The sequence below is a fragment of the Natator depressus genome, chromosome 2, assembly GCF_965152275.1.
Source record: "Natator depressus isolate rNatDep1 chromosome 2, rNatDep2.hap1, whole genome shotgun sequence".
In the NCBI taxonomy this organism is placed as follows: domain Eukaryota; kingdom Metazoa; phylum Chordata; order Testudines; family Cheloniidae; genus Natator; species Natator depressus.
The window spans coordinates 9,323,973-9,337,658 of record NC_134235.1 but is presented as its reverse complement, the minus strand read 5'-3'; the positions used below and the strand labels follow the sequence as shown (position 1 = coordinate 9,337,658).

General features: G+C 42.5%; 1 protein-coding gene across 2 annotated transcripts in view; it reads right to left on the bottom strand.

The window, feature by feature from the left end:
* Positions 1-13,686, bottom strand: part of SLC45A4 (solute carrier family 45 member 4) — a 140,261-nt gene that overhangs the window by 41,576 nt on the left and 84,999 nt on the right. For both annotated transcript variants that reach the window (XM_074943786.1, XM_074943785.1), the window contains exon 2: positions 3,459-4,066. In XM_074943786.1, coding sequence (XP_074799887.1) covers positions 3,459-3,702 — 244 coding nt within the window. In that variant the 5' untranslated portion in view covers positions 3,703-4,066. The remainder of the gene's footprint in view (positions 1-3,458; positions 4,067-13,686) is intronic.

Sequence of the window (13,686 nt, the reverse complement as noted above, 5' to 3'; positions counted from 1 at the left end):
ACTGTTAAAGCCCATAGCGATCCTGGGGGCAAACGGTCCTTTATCCCTTAAGGTAAATAGGCCTGAGTTCCAAAAGATCCTAGCATCCTGGCCTTTTCACACCATCCTCCATTTGTGAATGTTAATCCACCATGGGTAGTCAACCAAATCATAAAGCACCATGGAGAAATACCCCTTTGTTTAGAAGCCGACCTCGTGCAGGGGGCAGGCTGTAGGCACATGGGTTCCATCAGTTGCCCCAGTGCAGTTTGGGAACCCCATGTGTGCAAGCCATCAACAATCTCCTGAGCATTACCAAGCTTTATAACCGACTGCAGCAGTACCTTATGGATATCAAGTGCCTGCATGACAATAGCCCCAGCAGTTGATCTCCCTTCTGCTGAATTAGTTGGCTATGGACTGGTATCATTTAGAGGTGGCTAGCTTCCAGATGGCAGCGGTGAGTGGGGCACTGTGCTGGTATGCTGCTATTGCAGCTCTGGAGCTATTTCAGCACAAAGAAAAGGAGTACTTGTGGCACCTTAGAGACTAACCAATTTATTTGAGCATGAGCTTTCGTGAGCTACAGCTCACTTCATCGAAAGCTCATGCTCAAATAAATTGGTTAGTCTCTAAGGTGCCACAAGTACTCCTTTTCTTTTTGCAAATACAGACTAACACGGCTGTTACTCTGAAACATTTCAGCACAGATATCAAAAAAAGGTTGCTTTCACCACCCTGAAATTCTCTCACCACTTACTTGGTCATCCAGGTGTATAGAATGATCCTTTCCCCCCAACAGATCTTGGCTTCCCAAGCCCTGAAACGGCAGCGCATGAAGCTGTTCCAGGAACAGCTTTGTTGTCGTCATCTTCTTCCTCATCCCCCTTCCTGTCACTGCTGGAGGAGCTGCTACGGCTACGTCACTTGCTTGGTGGTGCAGCAGGCAAAGTCCAAACTAAAGCTACTCAGCTTAAAGAGGTCAAATAAAGCCCAAGCAGCCTCTGTATATTTGTGGTTGCAAGCATAGCAATGCAGCCAACAATTAAAAAAACGTTACTAGCCTGCCCAGAAAAAGAGGAAGCATGGGATGGAGAGAATGGAATCACAGATTTTTTTTTGGTTTGGCCTCAAGTCCCAGAATTCCACAGGTTTCTGCTATGCATCCGACAATGTTTGAGGAAAAAAACCCAGAGTATACAATGCTCAGCAGTGACGCAAAGGATTGTGGAATACCTTCCCAGATAGTCATGCGCTTAGTATGCTGCATGTACATGATGCAAATTGAAAGAGGGCAGAGCTGTCCTGTGTGCATGCTATTGGTATGGCTTCTGTATAGTGCAGCAATTAGCAAGCGTCAACTGAAGACAAGCTACACCCTACTCCTCCCCTGCCCATTTAGACAAGGCCATGGTTCTCCTTCAGCAACGATTGTTTACTTTTGATATAACATAGTCACTCAGTTTCAGCATGTGCGCATACCTTAATAGTTCAGTTGTATCTTTTAATCATAAAATGCTGAAATATATAAAGTTAATAACACATGAAAAAACACACTGAGTGTTACTGACTCACATCTTCTATTACTGTACAACCATTCAGCACTGTCAAGTTACCATATAGATTACCTGTTGGGGCAAGCCTAGGGGAAAAAAAATGGTTTGAAGTTGTGAGGGAGGGGGAATCTAATAAATTCATGCAGGACTGGAAAAACAACAACAACTAATGTGCCAATATTTAAAGAGGGTATATGGTACGATCCACAAAATTATAGCCTCATTAACCACTGATTCCACAAACCAATCTTCAGGTTTCCAAACCACATAGGAAGGTCAAAGTAGGACTTGATCAAATGCGGCAGTGTCAGGTAATGAAGCAATACTGTTTTAAGCTGTATTTTAAACCATATCAATATTACATACAAATAATTCACAGGTACCACTAAGCCTGCTCAAATTCTGTCCTCTTCCCATTCACCACTTGCTACAGCAAGGGATACTGAAGTTTTTATTAATCTAAAACACTTAATACCTGGCCTTCATCTTTGGTTAGAAAGTCTGGAGACTCATGTCTTTTAATGAGACCAGCAATTATTTGTGAAACTGACACAAACACTTCCTTAATATGCAAGAAGCAGAACCGTCTACACTCATTTTAATCCTCATTTTATTTCTATTACACAATGCACTGTGGACTGCAGCAAGGATGGCCGAAGTTGTTCTGTCCATTAATGGACTTCTTGTTGGCCCTCTTGGCTGGTAACAGGAAATCCTATGGACCTCCTGTACCAACAACACTGACCTAATTAAGGGACAGAGTTGTTGGCAGCTAAATTGCAATCTAGTTTTAAAACATGCTAATAGTTTAAATCAGCAACTTTATTTGAGCAAACAAAAACTATTAGATGTTTAGTTAACATTAGCCATGGCATATTACTTCAGAGCTATACAACTTAATGACAGGTTTCAGAGTAGCAGCCGTATTAGTCTGTATTTGCAAAAAGAAAAGGAGTACTTGTGGCACCTTAGAAGCTAACAAATTTATTTGAGCATAAGCTTTCGTGAGCTACAGCTCACTTCATTGGATGCATTCACAACTTAATGTTGACCATGGAGCCATTCTATCTTCATTTTGAGATTTTTCAGACTCAAGCATAAAAAGTTGAAATATAGTTTAACATTCGGAATGATATACAATGTAAGTGAGAGGTTGAACTTGGTATAAATACTCTCTCCTTTTCCTCATGTGCCAGTTGCCTATTGCATAATATGAGCAAGTTCTTGGCACAATATTGCTTTGTATCTTTAAACATAAAAAAAAGAAAGGTACCAAGCAAGAGCTTCACTGAATTACAGATAAGATAAAAGGTTCACTAGAAGCTCAATATAGAACATACAATATTATATAGCTCAACAGTTACTGTCAAAGCCAATCCACACAATAGTCTAAGCATTTTCTTGGGCAAAGTAACCTGATTAAATTTCCCAGTTCTTGTGTCAAGACTACTGAAAACAAGTTTGTACCTAAAGTCCACTGGACTCAATATTTGTCCAATATGTTAAAATGGATATTTGGATATAATCTGACACGATTTGTTCTTAGTGTATTTTTAAAAACTTTACACATTTGAAAATACATAGGTTTTATATATTTGTACTGACAACTTACAATATTAGCAAAAAATACTTGGTACTTTTCCCTCAAATCTCCTATAAGATTAACCCTAAGTTAACCCTAAGAAATAACAAGAAAAACCATTATACAAATGGTATATGCAAGTTCAAGGTGTTTAACATTTTGTTAAAGGTTACCATTAGTCCGTAGCAGAGCCAAGAATGGAACTCAGATGTTCCAATTTACAGCCTATTGCTCTAGCTGTAACAAAACCACTTCTTCCTATGGCATTAGCCAAAAAACGTTAAGAACAAGCAATGGCTTTGTTTAAAACACTAGATTAGACATGAAAAAAATGTACTTACCAATTTGCAACAATACCGGGGTTACCAATGCTGTCTCCATGGCATAACAGAATTCCCTGCCAAACATCACTGCGCCATGCATCACCCACAGGCGTATTGGTATCCGGTTTATGGATCCTTCGCTAATAGTCTCCTCCCTACTCTCATTCTCTTTGTTTGCTGGTTTCTGAAGATCTGTCACAGGTAGCTCTTGAACTTGCATAGATTCTGAGTCAGCATTCTGGGGAGCCATTTTCATTACCATAAAAATATATATTTATTATAGCTCTATAAATAATACTATCATATCTCTAAGATGTCTTCTCTTTCCACTTCTGTTGTGTTCCTGATGCAAGTAATGCTTATATTCCTCTTGTACAGATAGGTATTTTACAACTTCTCAGGTAGGTATGAAAGAAAGAACAGGAAGCTACTTAGTAGGAATTTCAACATATGGCTTGCTAGTTTACTGTGAATTAGAGTTAAAAATCCATAATTGCCATTCAGTTAATACCAGTTTCATAATTATTATTGACAAAGTGCTGAAGTTGTTATTCTTGCTACGCAGAGGTGGAAAGGCGACACAAAAAGGTGCTCCACTGTTAATCCCCATCGAGTGGCTGATTAATCTGCAACAAAAGTGAAGTGCAAACCATTAGATATCTAAGCAATAGGTGTCAAGATGCCACCACCCTTTGGAATGTATACACTAAACAAATGTTTTCTTCACTATCAGCACCCCCGTCCAATATAGGGCCTTTTATCCCAAAGCACTTTAAAAACAGCTAACAAGCTTCACATCACACATCATTAAAATGCAGCTGCTGTTTAACGGCACTGAAACATTACGCTACAGTTTTGGGCATGAGCTGAAGGTTATTTAAGTTTGCTTAGATGACTTGCAGGAGAAAAATCTAAGTGTAATTACTATATTTAGGCTTTGGCCAGAATACTAGGTATAAGACTCAGTACACTAACTTCTCACTTAACGTCCTCCCGCTTAATGTTACTTCAAAGTTAAGTCGCTGCTCAATTAGAGAACATGCTTGTTTAAAGTTGTGCAATGCTCCCTAGGAGTCGGGAAGCGCCGTGTCTCCGCTCCTCCCCCCCCCTCCCAGAAAGTCCTAAGCGCCGCCAACCAGCTGTTTGGCGGCGCTTAGGACTTTCCGGAGGGTGTGTGTGGGGGGGGGAAGGAGCGGGGATGAGGCGTGCTCAGGAGAGGAGGTGGAATGTGGGTGAGGGTGGGAAGAGGTGGGCCTGGAGTGGAGTGGAGACGGGAAGAGGCGGGCCTGGAGCATCTCCCGGCAAAGTCGGCACCTGTTCTTCTCCGGGTAAGCTGCCACTGCTGCTGCAAAGGTGCTTTCTAGTGTCCTTGCCTGCAGCGGGCTGTGCCCGTATGGGGTAAACTAGGGGCACTTCCCAACCACAGTACCATACAGTACTGCACAGTATATAATGCCTTTTGTCTGCTCCAAAAAAATTTCCTTGAAACCTAACACTCCACATTTACATTAAATCTTATGGGAAAACTGGATTCGTTTTACAGTTTCACTAAAGTTGCATTTTTCAGGAACATAACTACAACATTAAGTGAGGAGTTACTGTAATTCACAAGTTCTTTTGTCAAGTCAGCTTTAGGTTCCATTTAAGAGATGTCACAGCATACTCCAACACCACTCTCCAGGACACAGGTTCAATGCTGACAGGTGGGACCACCACGTACTGACTCACCAAATACCACTTCCTGAAACACCTACAATGGCCCTCCGAGATCTCAATGGAAGAAAGTACTATGCTTTAAATATTTGAGATCCACAATTGTCATTTACACTAAGCACACAGTAATATCCATTATCCCACAGTTTCCTCCCCAAATCTCCATAATACTTTGAATACATGATCTATTGTACAGGCTGGTAGACGTTGACTTCCATGGTTTACTTAACAAATCTGAATACCCAAGAGTTTAAAAAAAAAGAAAGTGGCGCATTCGGTTAGGAAAAACTTGATAGTCTTTCCTGTAACAAATTTAAGCAGAAATGTAAAAAAAGTCACTCAGCTGGGAAGAAACTTTTGAAGTTCAATATTTCAATATTGAACTTTGAATATGTCATGTCCCTAATGCTTACCACTTCCCCCCTGCAACACCAAGACATTCAATCACAGCTCTGTCCTGGCACCATAGACCACGCTGCGCCCCAGAAGCTGCCAGCAGGTCCGGCTTCTAGGTGCGGGGGCTCCCCATGTGGCTCCATGCGCTGCCCTCACCCCGAGCACTGGCTCTGCACTCCCACTGGCCAGAAACTGTGGCCAATGGGAGCTGGGGGGTGCGCGTGCCTGCAGGCGAGAGCAGCGCAGCACTGCCTGCCGTGCCTCTGCCTAGGACCTGAACATGCTGGATGCTTCTGGGGCACAGCGTGGTCCACAGTGTCAGAACTGGCAGGAAGCCTGTCTTAGCCCCCGGGCTGTGCCGCTGACTGGGAGCTGCCGCAAGCGAGCCTGTGCCCTTGCCCCAGCCCAGAGCCCCCTCCTGCACCCCAAGCCCCTCAGCCCCAGCCCAGAGCCCCCTCCCACACCCCTGCCCTTGGGGCTCCAAGATGCTCCCCCTCACTGGGTTTCAAAGCCCAGGCTCCAGCCCAAGGCCAGATGTCAACATTGCTCTTTCTAGCCCTGCAGCCCAAGCCCCATGAGTGCAAATCAATTGCTCTGGGTTCAGTCTCTGCACCATGGGTTTTTCTTTGCAGCAGAGACACACCTTTATAATATTCATGGAATTCTCTCTGAAGTAGAAGATATTTGGAAGGCATCTGAAGGAAGCCCAGGTGGTACTTAGTTTATCAGATTAGAATGTTTTTCCATGCATAGGGGCAGGACCAACATGCAAGTGGGAGAAGGATGAGGGTGGGGGCTGGTATCATTGGCAGAGTGAAAGGGATAAGGAGATGATGAGATCAGAGAGTTAGGCCAGGATCCATTTGAGCAAGACCCTGAAGGTGAGACTAAGATGATTAAACTTGATATGGATGGCAAGGGGGAGTCAGATTCAAAGAGTGGAGTGACAGGCTGTGATTGACAAGGGATCCTTGTTTTCTGTGATAATCCTGCCCCCCCCCCCCCAAAATTATCCAATAAACCCCCAATAAATCCATGTTTTTCTGTGATTAAAATGAAATGCTGAACTTGAGTTTCCCTAGCACATGTGCTCTCTATATATCATCACTGGAACACAATGTTTTATTGAGATTGTTACAATTTTTAAGCAAGCTCAAAGCCTACCAGTGCCATCAATCATAGTAAAATAAAATTAATGGAATTGCAATTTGTATTTCTTACATATACCAAATACTTCTATGTACTGGGCTCAGGCTGTCAGCACTGGGTCAGTTAATATGGAGAGCTGGATGAAAAACACAGTATAATCCAGTTTATTTTTTCACAAAACGTAAAAACTAAATGGTTTTCTGTTAAAATGTAAATTCCATGTTTTTCCACAGCAAATAGATTTCTAGGATCTCTGTTGAACAAAGAAGAAAATGTTAACAGCTGCATTTTTCTTGTCTCTTTCCAGTACAATCTGGGTATCAGAGAAAGCAGTAACGATAATCAAGACAAGCGACCACGGCATGGTCAGGTTTTATCCACTGAGACAAGACAGGATGACTAAAAACCCAACACCACCTGCTTGATGGTTAAGGATTACAATGGGTTTCCCTCACTGCTGCAATTCAATTCCAAATGCAAATCTAGCACAAAAATACTATCTTGGAAGGGACTATCACATCTTCATAGTGAGGTCTTTTGCAAGACTTAAGTATAAACACAACTAGTTTATTTTAGAATAATCCCGCTTCCTCCTCTCCCCAAAAGTTATCTTTGCAGTGACATGAAGATTAATACAAGAATAAAGTTTGCCAGGACAAGAGGTTAATGCTCATTTACAGAACCATGGGGGTTCTTCCTTACAAAGATTCCAGGTTATAACAGGTCACTGGTTTAGCGATCACTGGTTTCATTTTACTGGATCTGAAGGCTGTAGGGAGAGATTAATTCCTCTGAATCACGCTCTGCTCTTCTCCCCGCCCCATGGCATGTGGAAATCAGAAAACAGGAATACCAAGTACATTAATTTCTTGCCTTTGGGGCTAGCTAGGGTTGCCAACTTTCTAATCAAAACAAAACTGAACACCCCTGCCACACACCCTGCCCTGAGGCCCCGCCCTTCACTCCTTCCCTCCCTCCCCACTCGCTCTCCCCCACCGTCACTCACTTTCGGGTTGGAGCAGTGGATTGAGGTGCAGGAGGGAGTAAGGGCTCTGGCTGGGGCCAGCAATGAGGGATTCAGGGTGTGGCAGGGGGCGAGGGCTCCGGCTGGGAGTGTGGACTGGGTGCAGGAGGGGACTCAGGGCTGGGGCCAAGGGAATTGGGGTGTGGTCTCCAGTGGGGCCAGGGAAGAGGGGTTTGGGGTGCAGGAGGGGGTTCCGACCGAGGGCAGGGGTGTGGGAGGGGATTCAGGGTGCGTGCTCTGGCCAGGCAGCACTTACCTCAGGCAGCTCCCAGTCAGCAGCACAGCGGGGCTAAGGCAGGCTCCCAGAAGTGGATGGCACAGCCAGCTCATAGGTGTGGGGGCCAAAGGACTCTGCGTGCTGCCCGTGGTGGCAGGCGCCGTCCCGCAGCTCCCACTGGCCGCGGTTTCTGGACAATGGGAGCTGCAGAGCCAGCACTTGGGATGGGGGCACCACACGGAGGCTCCCTAGCCCCTGCGCCTAGGAGCCGGACATGCCGGCCGCTTCTGGGAACTGCGGGGAACCAGGGCAGTCAGGGAGCCTGCCTTAAAAGTCCAGTTGGCAGCGCAAAGGGGTTAACGGCCTGGTCAGCGTTGCTGATGGGAGCCACCATAGTCCCTTTTTGACTGGGCGTTCCCGTCGAAAACTGGATGTCTGGCAACCCTAGGGCCAGCAAACAATGGGGAAAGTCGCAAGTTTTCTAGAAACATCATAAAACTTAATAGCTGAGAAGAGTTACTATAGTGGTATCACTTCAGAAGTAATTATTTGAAAGACAGTGTTTGTGCCCATTTTTCAATACAGTAAAACCTCAGTTACACAATCCACCACACACACACACACCCCCCCTCCCTTATTTGGGACCGGACGTATGCAATCAGGCAGCAGATACAAAAAAAAAAAGCAAATACAGTGCTGTGTTTAATGTAAACTACTAAAAAAAAGGGAAAGTTTAAAAAAAGATTTGACAAGATAAGTAAACTGTTTGTGCCTGTTTCATTTAAATTAAGATAGTTAAAGGTGGCATTTTCCTTCTGCATAGTAAAGTTTCAAAGCTATAGTAAGTCAGTGTTCAGTTGTAAACGTTTGAAACAACCATAACATTTTGTTCAGAGTTATGAACAACTTCCATTCCCGAGGTGTTCGTAACTGAGCTTCTACTGGATTATGAAAATCCTTTTACTAGTGTCTAGGGCTCAAAAAAAAAAAAAAAAAAAAAAATCTTACATTTCATGCAGCTTCCATTTAACAATGCAGTCTATTCATTTTATTTTAAATATATCAATAAGTAGCACAGGCCAAATTTCAATGTTAGAATTACTTTGTTCCAGTTCTGTTCAATAATATTAAATCTCAGTTATACTTTTAGAAGCAATGCGTTTGGTTTATATTTTACCTGGCATTCCAGCAGTTTAGGCATTAAAACAGCTGGCTTCCCTTCCTCGAGCAGTGCAAGCAGAGAGGCATAGTAAATTGATGGCAGTGAAGGTCCCTGTGTAAAACTAGAATGTTATGAACAAGCTACATGGCATCTTAAATGTAAAGGAGGACAGAGTCAGCATATTATGCTAACTTTGTAAAACATTTGACTCAGGAAAACTAAACTATTCCTCCACCCTGCCATCTGAGTTCACCAAGCTTTTTATCATTGTTTTTGTATCATACCCAGCACCGTAGTATCTCTGCTTGTCCGATACGGCAAGAGAAAACAGTATGAACGATTCTACTACATTTATTACTGCCTACCTAGAGGTAATCTTAATAAGCACTGTATAAAAGGTTGGGTAAAAAGCCACAAGACGCTTTAGATACGAACAATTCTAAAGTGGTAAGGTGTGTATTGGGGAGGATGGACTGCTAATATAATAGCTCTTCTCTAATTCTGATTTCTAGGAATCCTAGTATTTTACCTTGACCTTTAGCCAAATAAAGACAGTAACAACTATAAGTTTAGTTAATATTTCAACAGGAATATTAAGTGAGCATTATTTTGTAATATATATATATCTTCTAGTGCAAGTTCATCTGTGCTAAGTTTTTTCACAAATATCCTGAGAAACATGAGACTTCTAGAAGGGTGGTAATCTTATAACTTCGTGTCAAGTTTTTGGGTAGACTAAAAAAAGAGAACAGTTTTTTTCTATCTTTCACAGCTTTCTGGTCAAGCATCTACCACATCATCTGTTGTGTTGGGGGTGATGCTGCCCAATGAAGGATTATGGAGATGGTGAATGTCTGTCCACCCCTGGCTTATAATCTGTGGCTCCGGAGCCACATGTGGCTCTTCAGAAGTTAATATGCGGCTCCTTGTATAGGTACTGAGTCTGGGGCTGGAGCTACAGGTATCGACTTTCCAATATGCCAGGGGGTGCTCACTGCTCAACCCCTGGCTCTGCCACAGGCCCTGCCCCCACTCTACCCCTTCCCGCCCCCTCCCCTGAGCCTCCTATGCCCTCGCTCCTTCCTCCTGCCCCCAGAACCTCCTGCACGCCATGAAACAGCTGATTGGGAGGTGCGGGGAGGGAGGGGGAGGCGCTGATGGGTGGGGCTGCCAATGGGCAGGATGCACTGGGAGCAGGGGGGGCTGCTGACGTATTACTATGGCTCTTTGGCAATGTATAGTGGTAAATTCTGGCTCCTTCTCCAGCTCAGGTTGGCCACCCCTGCTATAAGCAGTAGGAAAAATAACTGGAAGTTGAGGGAGGTGGCAAGGAAAAGGACTAGTTACACTGGATCAGACTCAAGGTCCATCCAATCCAGTGGATTTTCTCCAGTGGCTAGTAGTAGATGCTAGAGAAGTGTAAAATGCTCAAACAAACAATTACACACTAATATGTATCAGGCAATTGCCTATGAACCCTCATGCTTCACAGCATGTATTATGCTTTCTAAGAGAGGTAGGCAAATATTACACTTCTGCATCTGTGAAGCTCTCATTAAAGAGATCAGAGTGCAACACATCAGTCCCAAACTGGTGGATTCAGGGGAGCATAAATAGTTACCACTGTTTTCCTCCAGAAAATTCTAATATTGAACATATTATAAACATTTGTTCTCTGTAAGCAAAATAACACTGATGGAATGCAGAAAATGGATCGTTCTACGAACAGTCTCAGAGAATACTAACAATCATCCCCGTGGTTAGGACTAATATTCATCCTCTGGAGTTGGAGATTCCAACTTTTTTCTTTTTCTTTTCTTTTTTTTTTTAAATAAAGTAACCAGGCTTTGCAGATCCAGCTACAATCTGCTGAAGAACTGTCCTTTCCTTGTAATGCAGGACACTTTCTCCATTGATGCTTTGTATAGCTGGCTTTCAAAAAAGAGGCTAGACTTTAGCCTAGTCTAAAAATTTAGACTGCATTCTTTAATAAGCAGTTTTACAAAAACCTAATAAAAACGTACTTTCAAATTTTTCCAATGGAATTAAATATTTGCTTGGTGTGTTTACAGTCCAAACATTGCTGCAAGAGTGAAACCACTAGTATATTTTCATTAGCCGAATTAAGTAAGAGGCTAAGTAAACTATTCAAACTGAGTATTTTAAAGATAAACTAACTTTGTAGATTATCACAAGTAAGGACATTTGATAGCCTTACAAGTGCCCCTTTGTAAAAGGAAGTCATAGAATATCTATTGCTTCTCTCCATTTAAGGGGGGGGGGGGGGGGAGAATGGAGATAATCTGGACTTCCTTCCACAATTCTGAGTATTTAAACTTCCAGACTATTTAATGAAGTACACAAGTGAACTGGTAAATGGTCTATCTAACTTAAAGTTCATTGCTTAAATACAATGCAGAAATTCTGTAGAAGTTTAATAAAAGGTTTAAAATAACCCCTCGTCCAATGGTACCCAAAATAACTTATTTTATAAAGTGACGTGTTTGCTAAACTGCATGCCTGAACTCCTTAGCCAGAGAGGTGTGCTTTTGGGATATATTGCTGGGTGTTTCTGAACATTCAGGGACAATATTGTTATGATTTGCAAACACAAGGGGAGAAGCGAAATACAATTGTTGAAGTCAACAACTTCCTCTATTGTCCTGTTTGAAATTTAAGGGTAAGGGATGCCAAAACATGTGACTTTGCTAACTCAGTAAACCCCAGCTAATGAAAACATGTTTACCATATATTTGCTAAGCTCGAATTGTACTACAGATCAATGCTGTGGATACAATTATGAGGACTATCCAGGTGCTAATTCCTTCCTCTATTAGAGATTTGTTATTCTATATTTTAAAAGCAATACTTAAAGTTAAAAATATGGAAACTCACAAAAAGAATAGTAACAGATACCAGAGAATATAAACAAGTATACATAGTTGCAAGCAAGAGGTTCTCTGAAAGATACAAGTTCTAGCCATAGGAAAAATGGGATCACCCAAAAATATTCCTTGTGATCTAATTTGATGCTATAGTTAGCCCAGCAACTTTCCTAAAAAGCCTTTAAGCCCACTGGTCTGCTTGTGAGTTTCTCACCCACCCTGATTTCCAAAACCGAATATGAAATATAAACAGAAAAACAGGGCCATTATCATACAAGTGGAACAGCAGCATGACAGTTCTACAGTTGTGTTAGGGATGGAAGATGGACAATGACTCCTCTGCAGCAATCATGATATTAAGAACTTCCTCGACTTCTCTCAACTAGGCCTGTTACTCTTGACCAGTTTAATTCTTTGGGTGGAGGGAAGAGATGAACTTCTGCTGGGATGGGGGGGGGGGGAGAAGAGGGGGAGTTATCCTGCCCTTTTCCATCAATCAATATTCTCTGTAGCCCAGAAAGGCAGATTTGAGCATTCTGGATTCATAGATAAGGCCAGAAGGAACCATTGTGACCATCAAGCCTGACCTCCTGTATAACACAGGCCATAGGACTTCCTTGAATTATTTGAACTAAAGCATCTTTTTTGGGGGGGGGGGGGGCGGAGGGGGGGAGAAGAATAAATACTCTGGATTTAAAAAAAAAAAAAGTTTCCAGTGATGGATTACCAATCACAGCTGTTGGTAAATTGTTCCAATGGTTCATAATCCTAACCTGTTAAAAATTCACACCTTATTTCCCATCTGAATTTGTCTAGCTTCAGTTCCAACCATTGGGTCTTGTTATACCTTTGTCACTGTAGAGCCCTGTTATCCAATTTCTATTCCCTGTGTAGGTATTCATGAACTGTGATCAAGTCACCCCTCAACCTTTTCTTTGATAAACTAAATAGACAAACTCAAGGAGCTCAAATCACTATAAGGCAGGTTTTCCAACCCTATAATCATTTGTGTAGCTCTTCTCTGAACATTCTCCAATTTAGCAACATCCTTCTTTAATTCTTGACAGCAGAACCGGACACAGTATTCCAGCAGCGGTGGAACCAGCAACAAATACAGAGGTAATATAGCCTACTTACTTTGACTGAAAATTCCTCTCATTATACATCCAAGAACAGCTTCATGCTGGGAGTTCATATTCAGCAGATTATCTGCCAAGACCCTATGTTCTTTTCAGTCACTGATTTCCATCCTGTAAGCATGGCCTGCATTTTTAGTTTCTAGACGCATACTTTAGATTTGGTCATATTAAAGAACATTGTTTGTTTGCACCCAGTTTACCAAGCAATCCAGATCACTGTGCACCACTGACCTGTCCTCTTCGTTATTTACCACTCTCTGATTGTTGAGTCATCTGCAAATATTAGCAGTGATGATTTTAGGATTTCTTCCGGGTCATTAACATTTTTATCAAATAGGAATTGATCCCTGGCCCTATGCTACAGGGACCACACTGGAAAACACCTGCTTGATGATGGTTCCCTGTTCAGTTACCTATAAAATGGCTTAAAAACTGGCTGACTGATACCAAGTCACAGGAGCCAGCAAACAGAGCTGTAAACAGGAGACTTTGAGTGGGCGTTTGAATGGGGAGTTTGTATTGTGGTGCTTGTTTGGGGTTTGTTTTTGCTGTGGGTGGTGG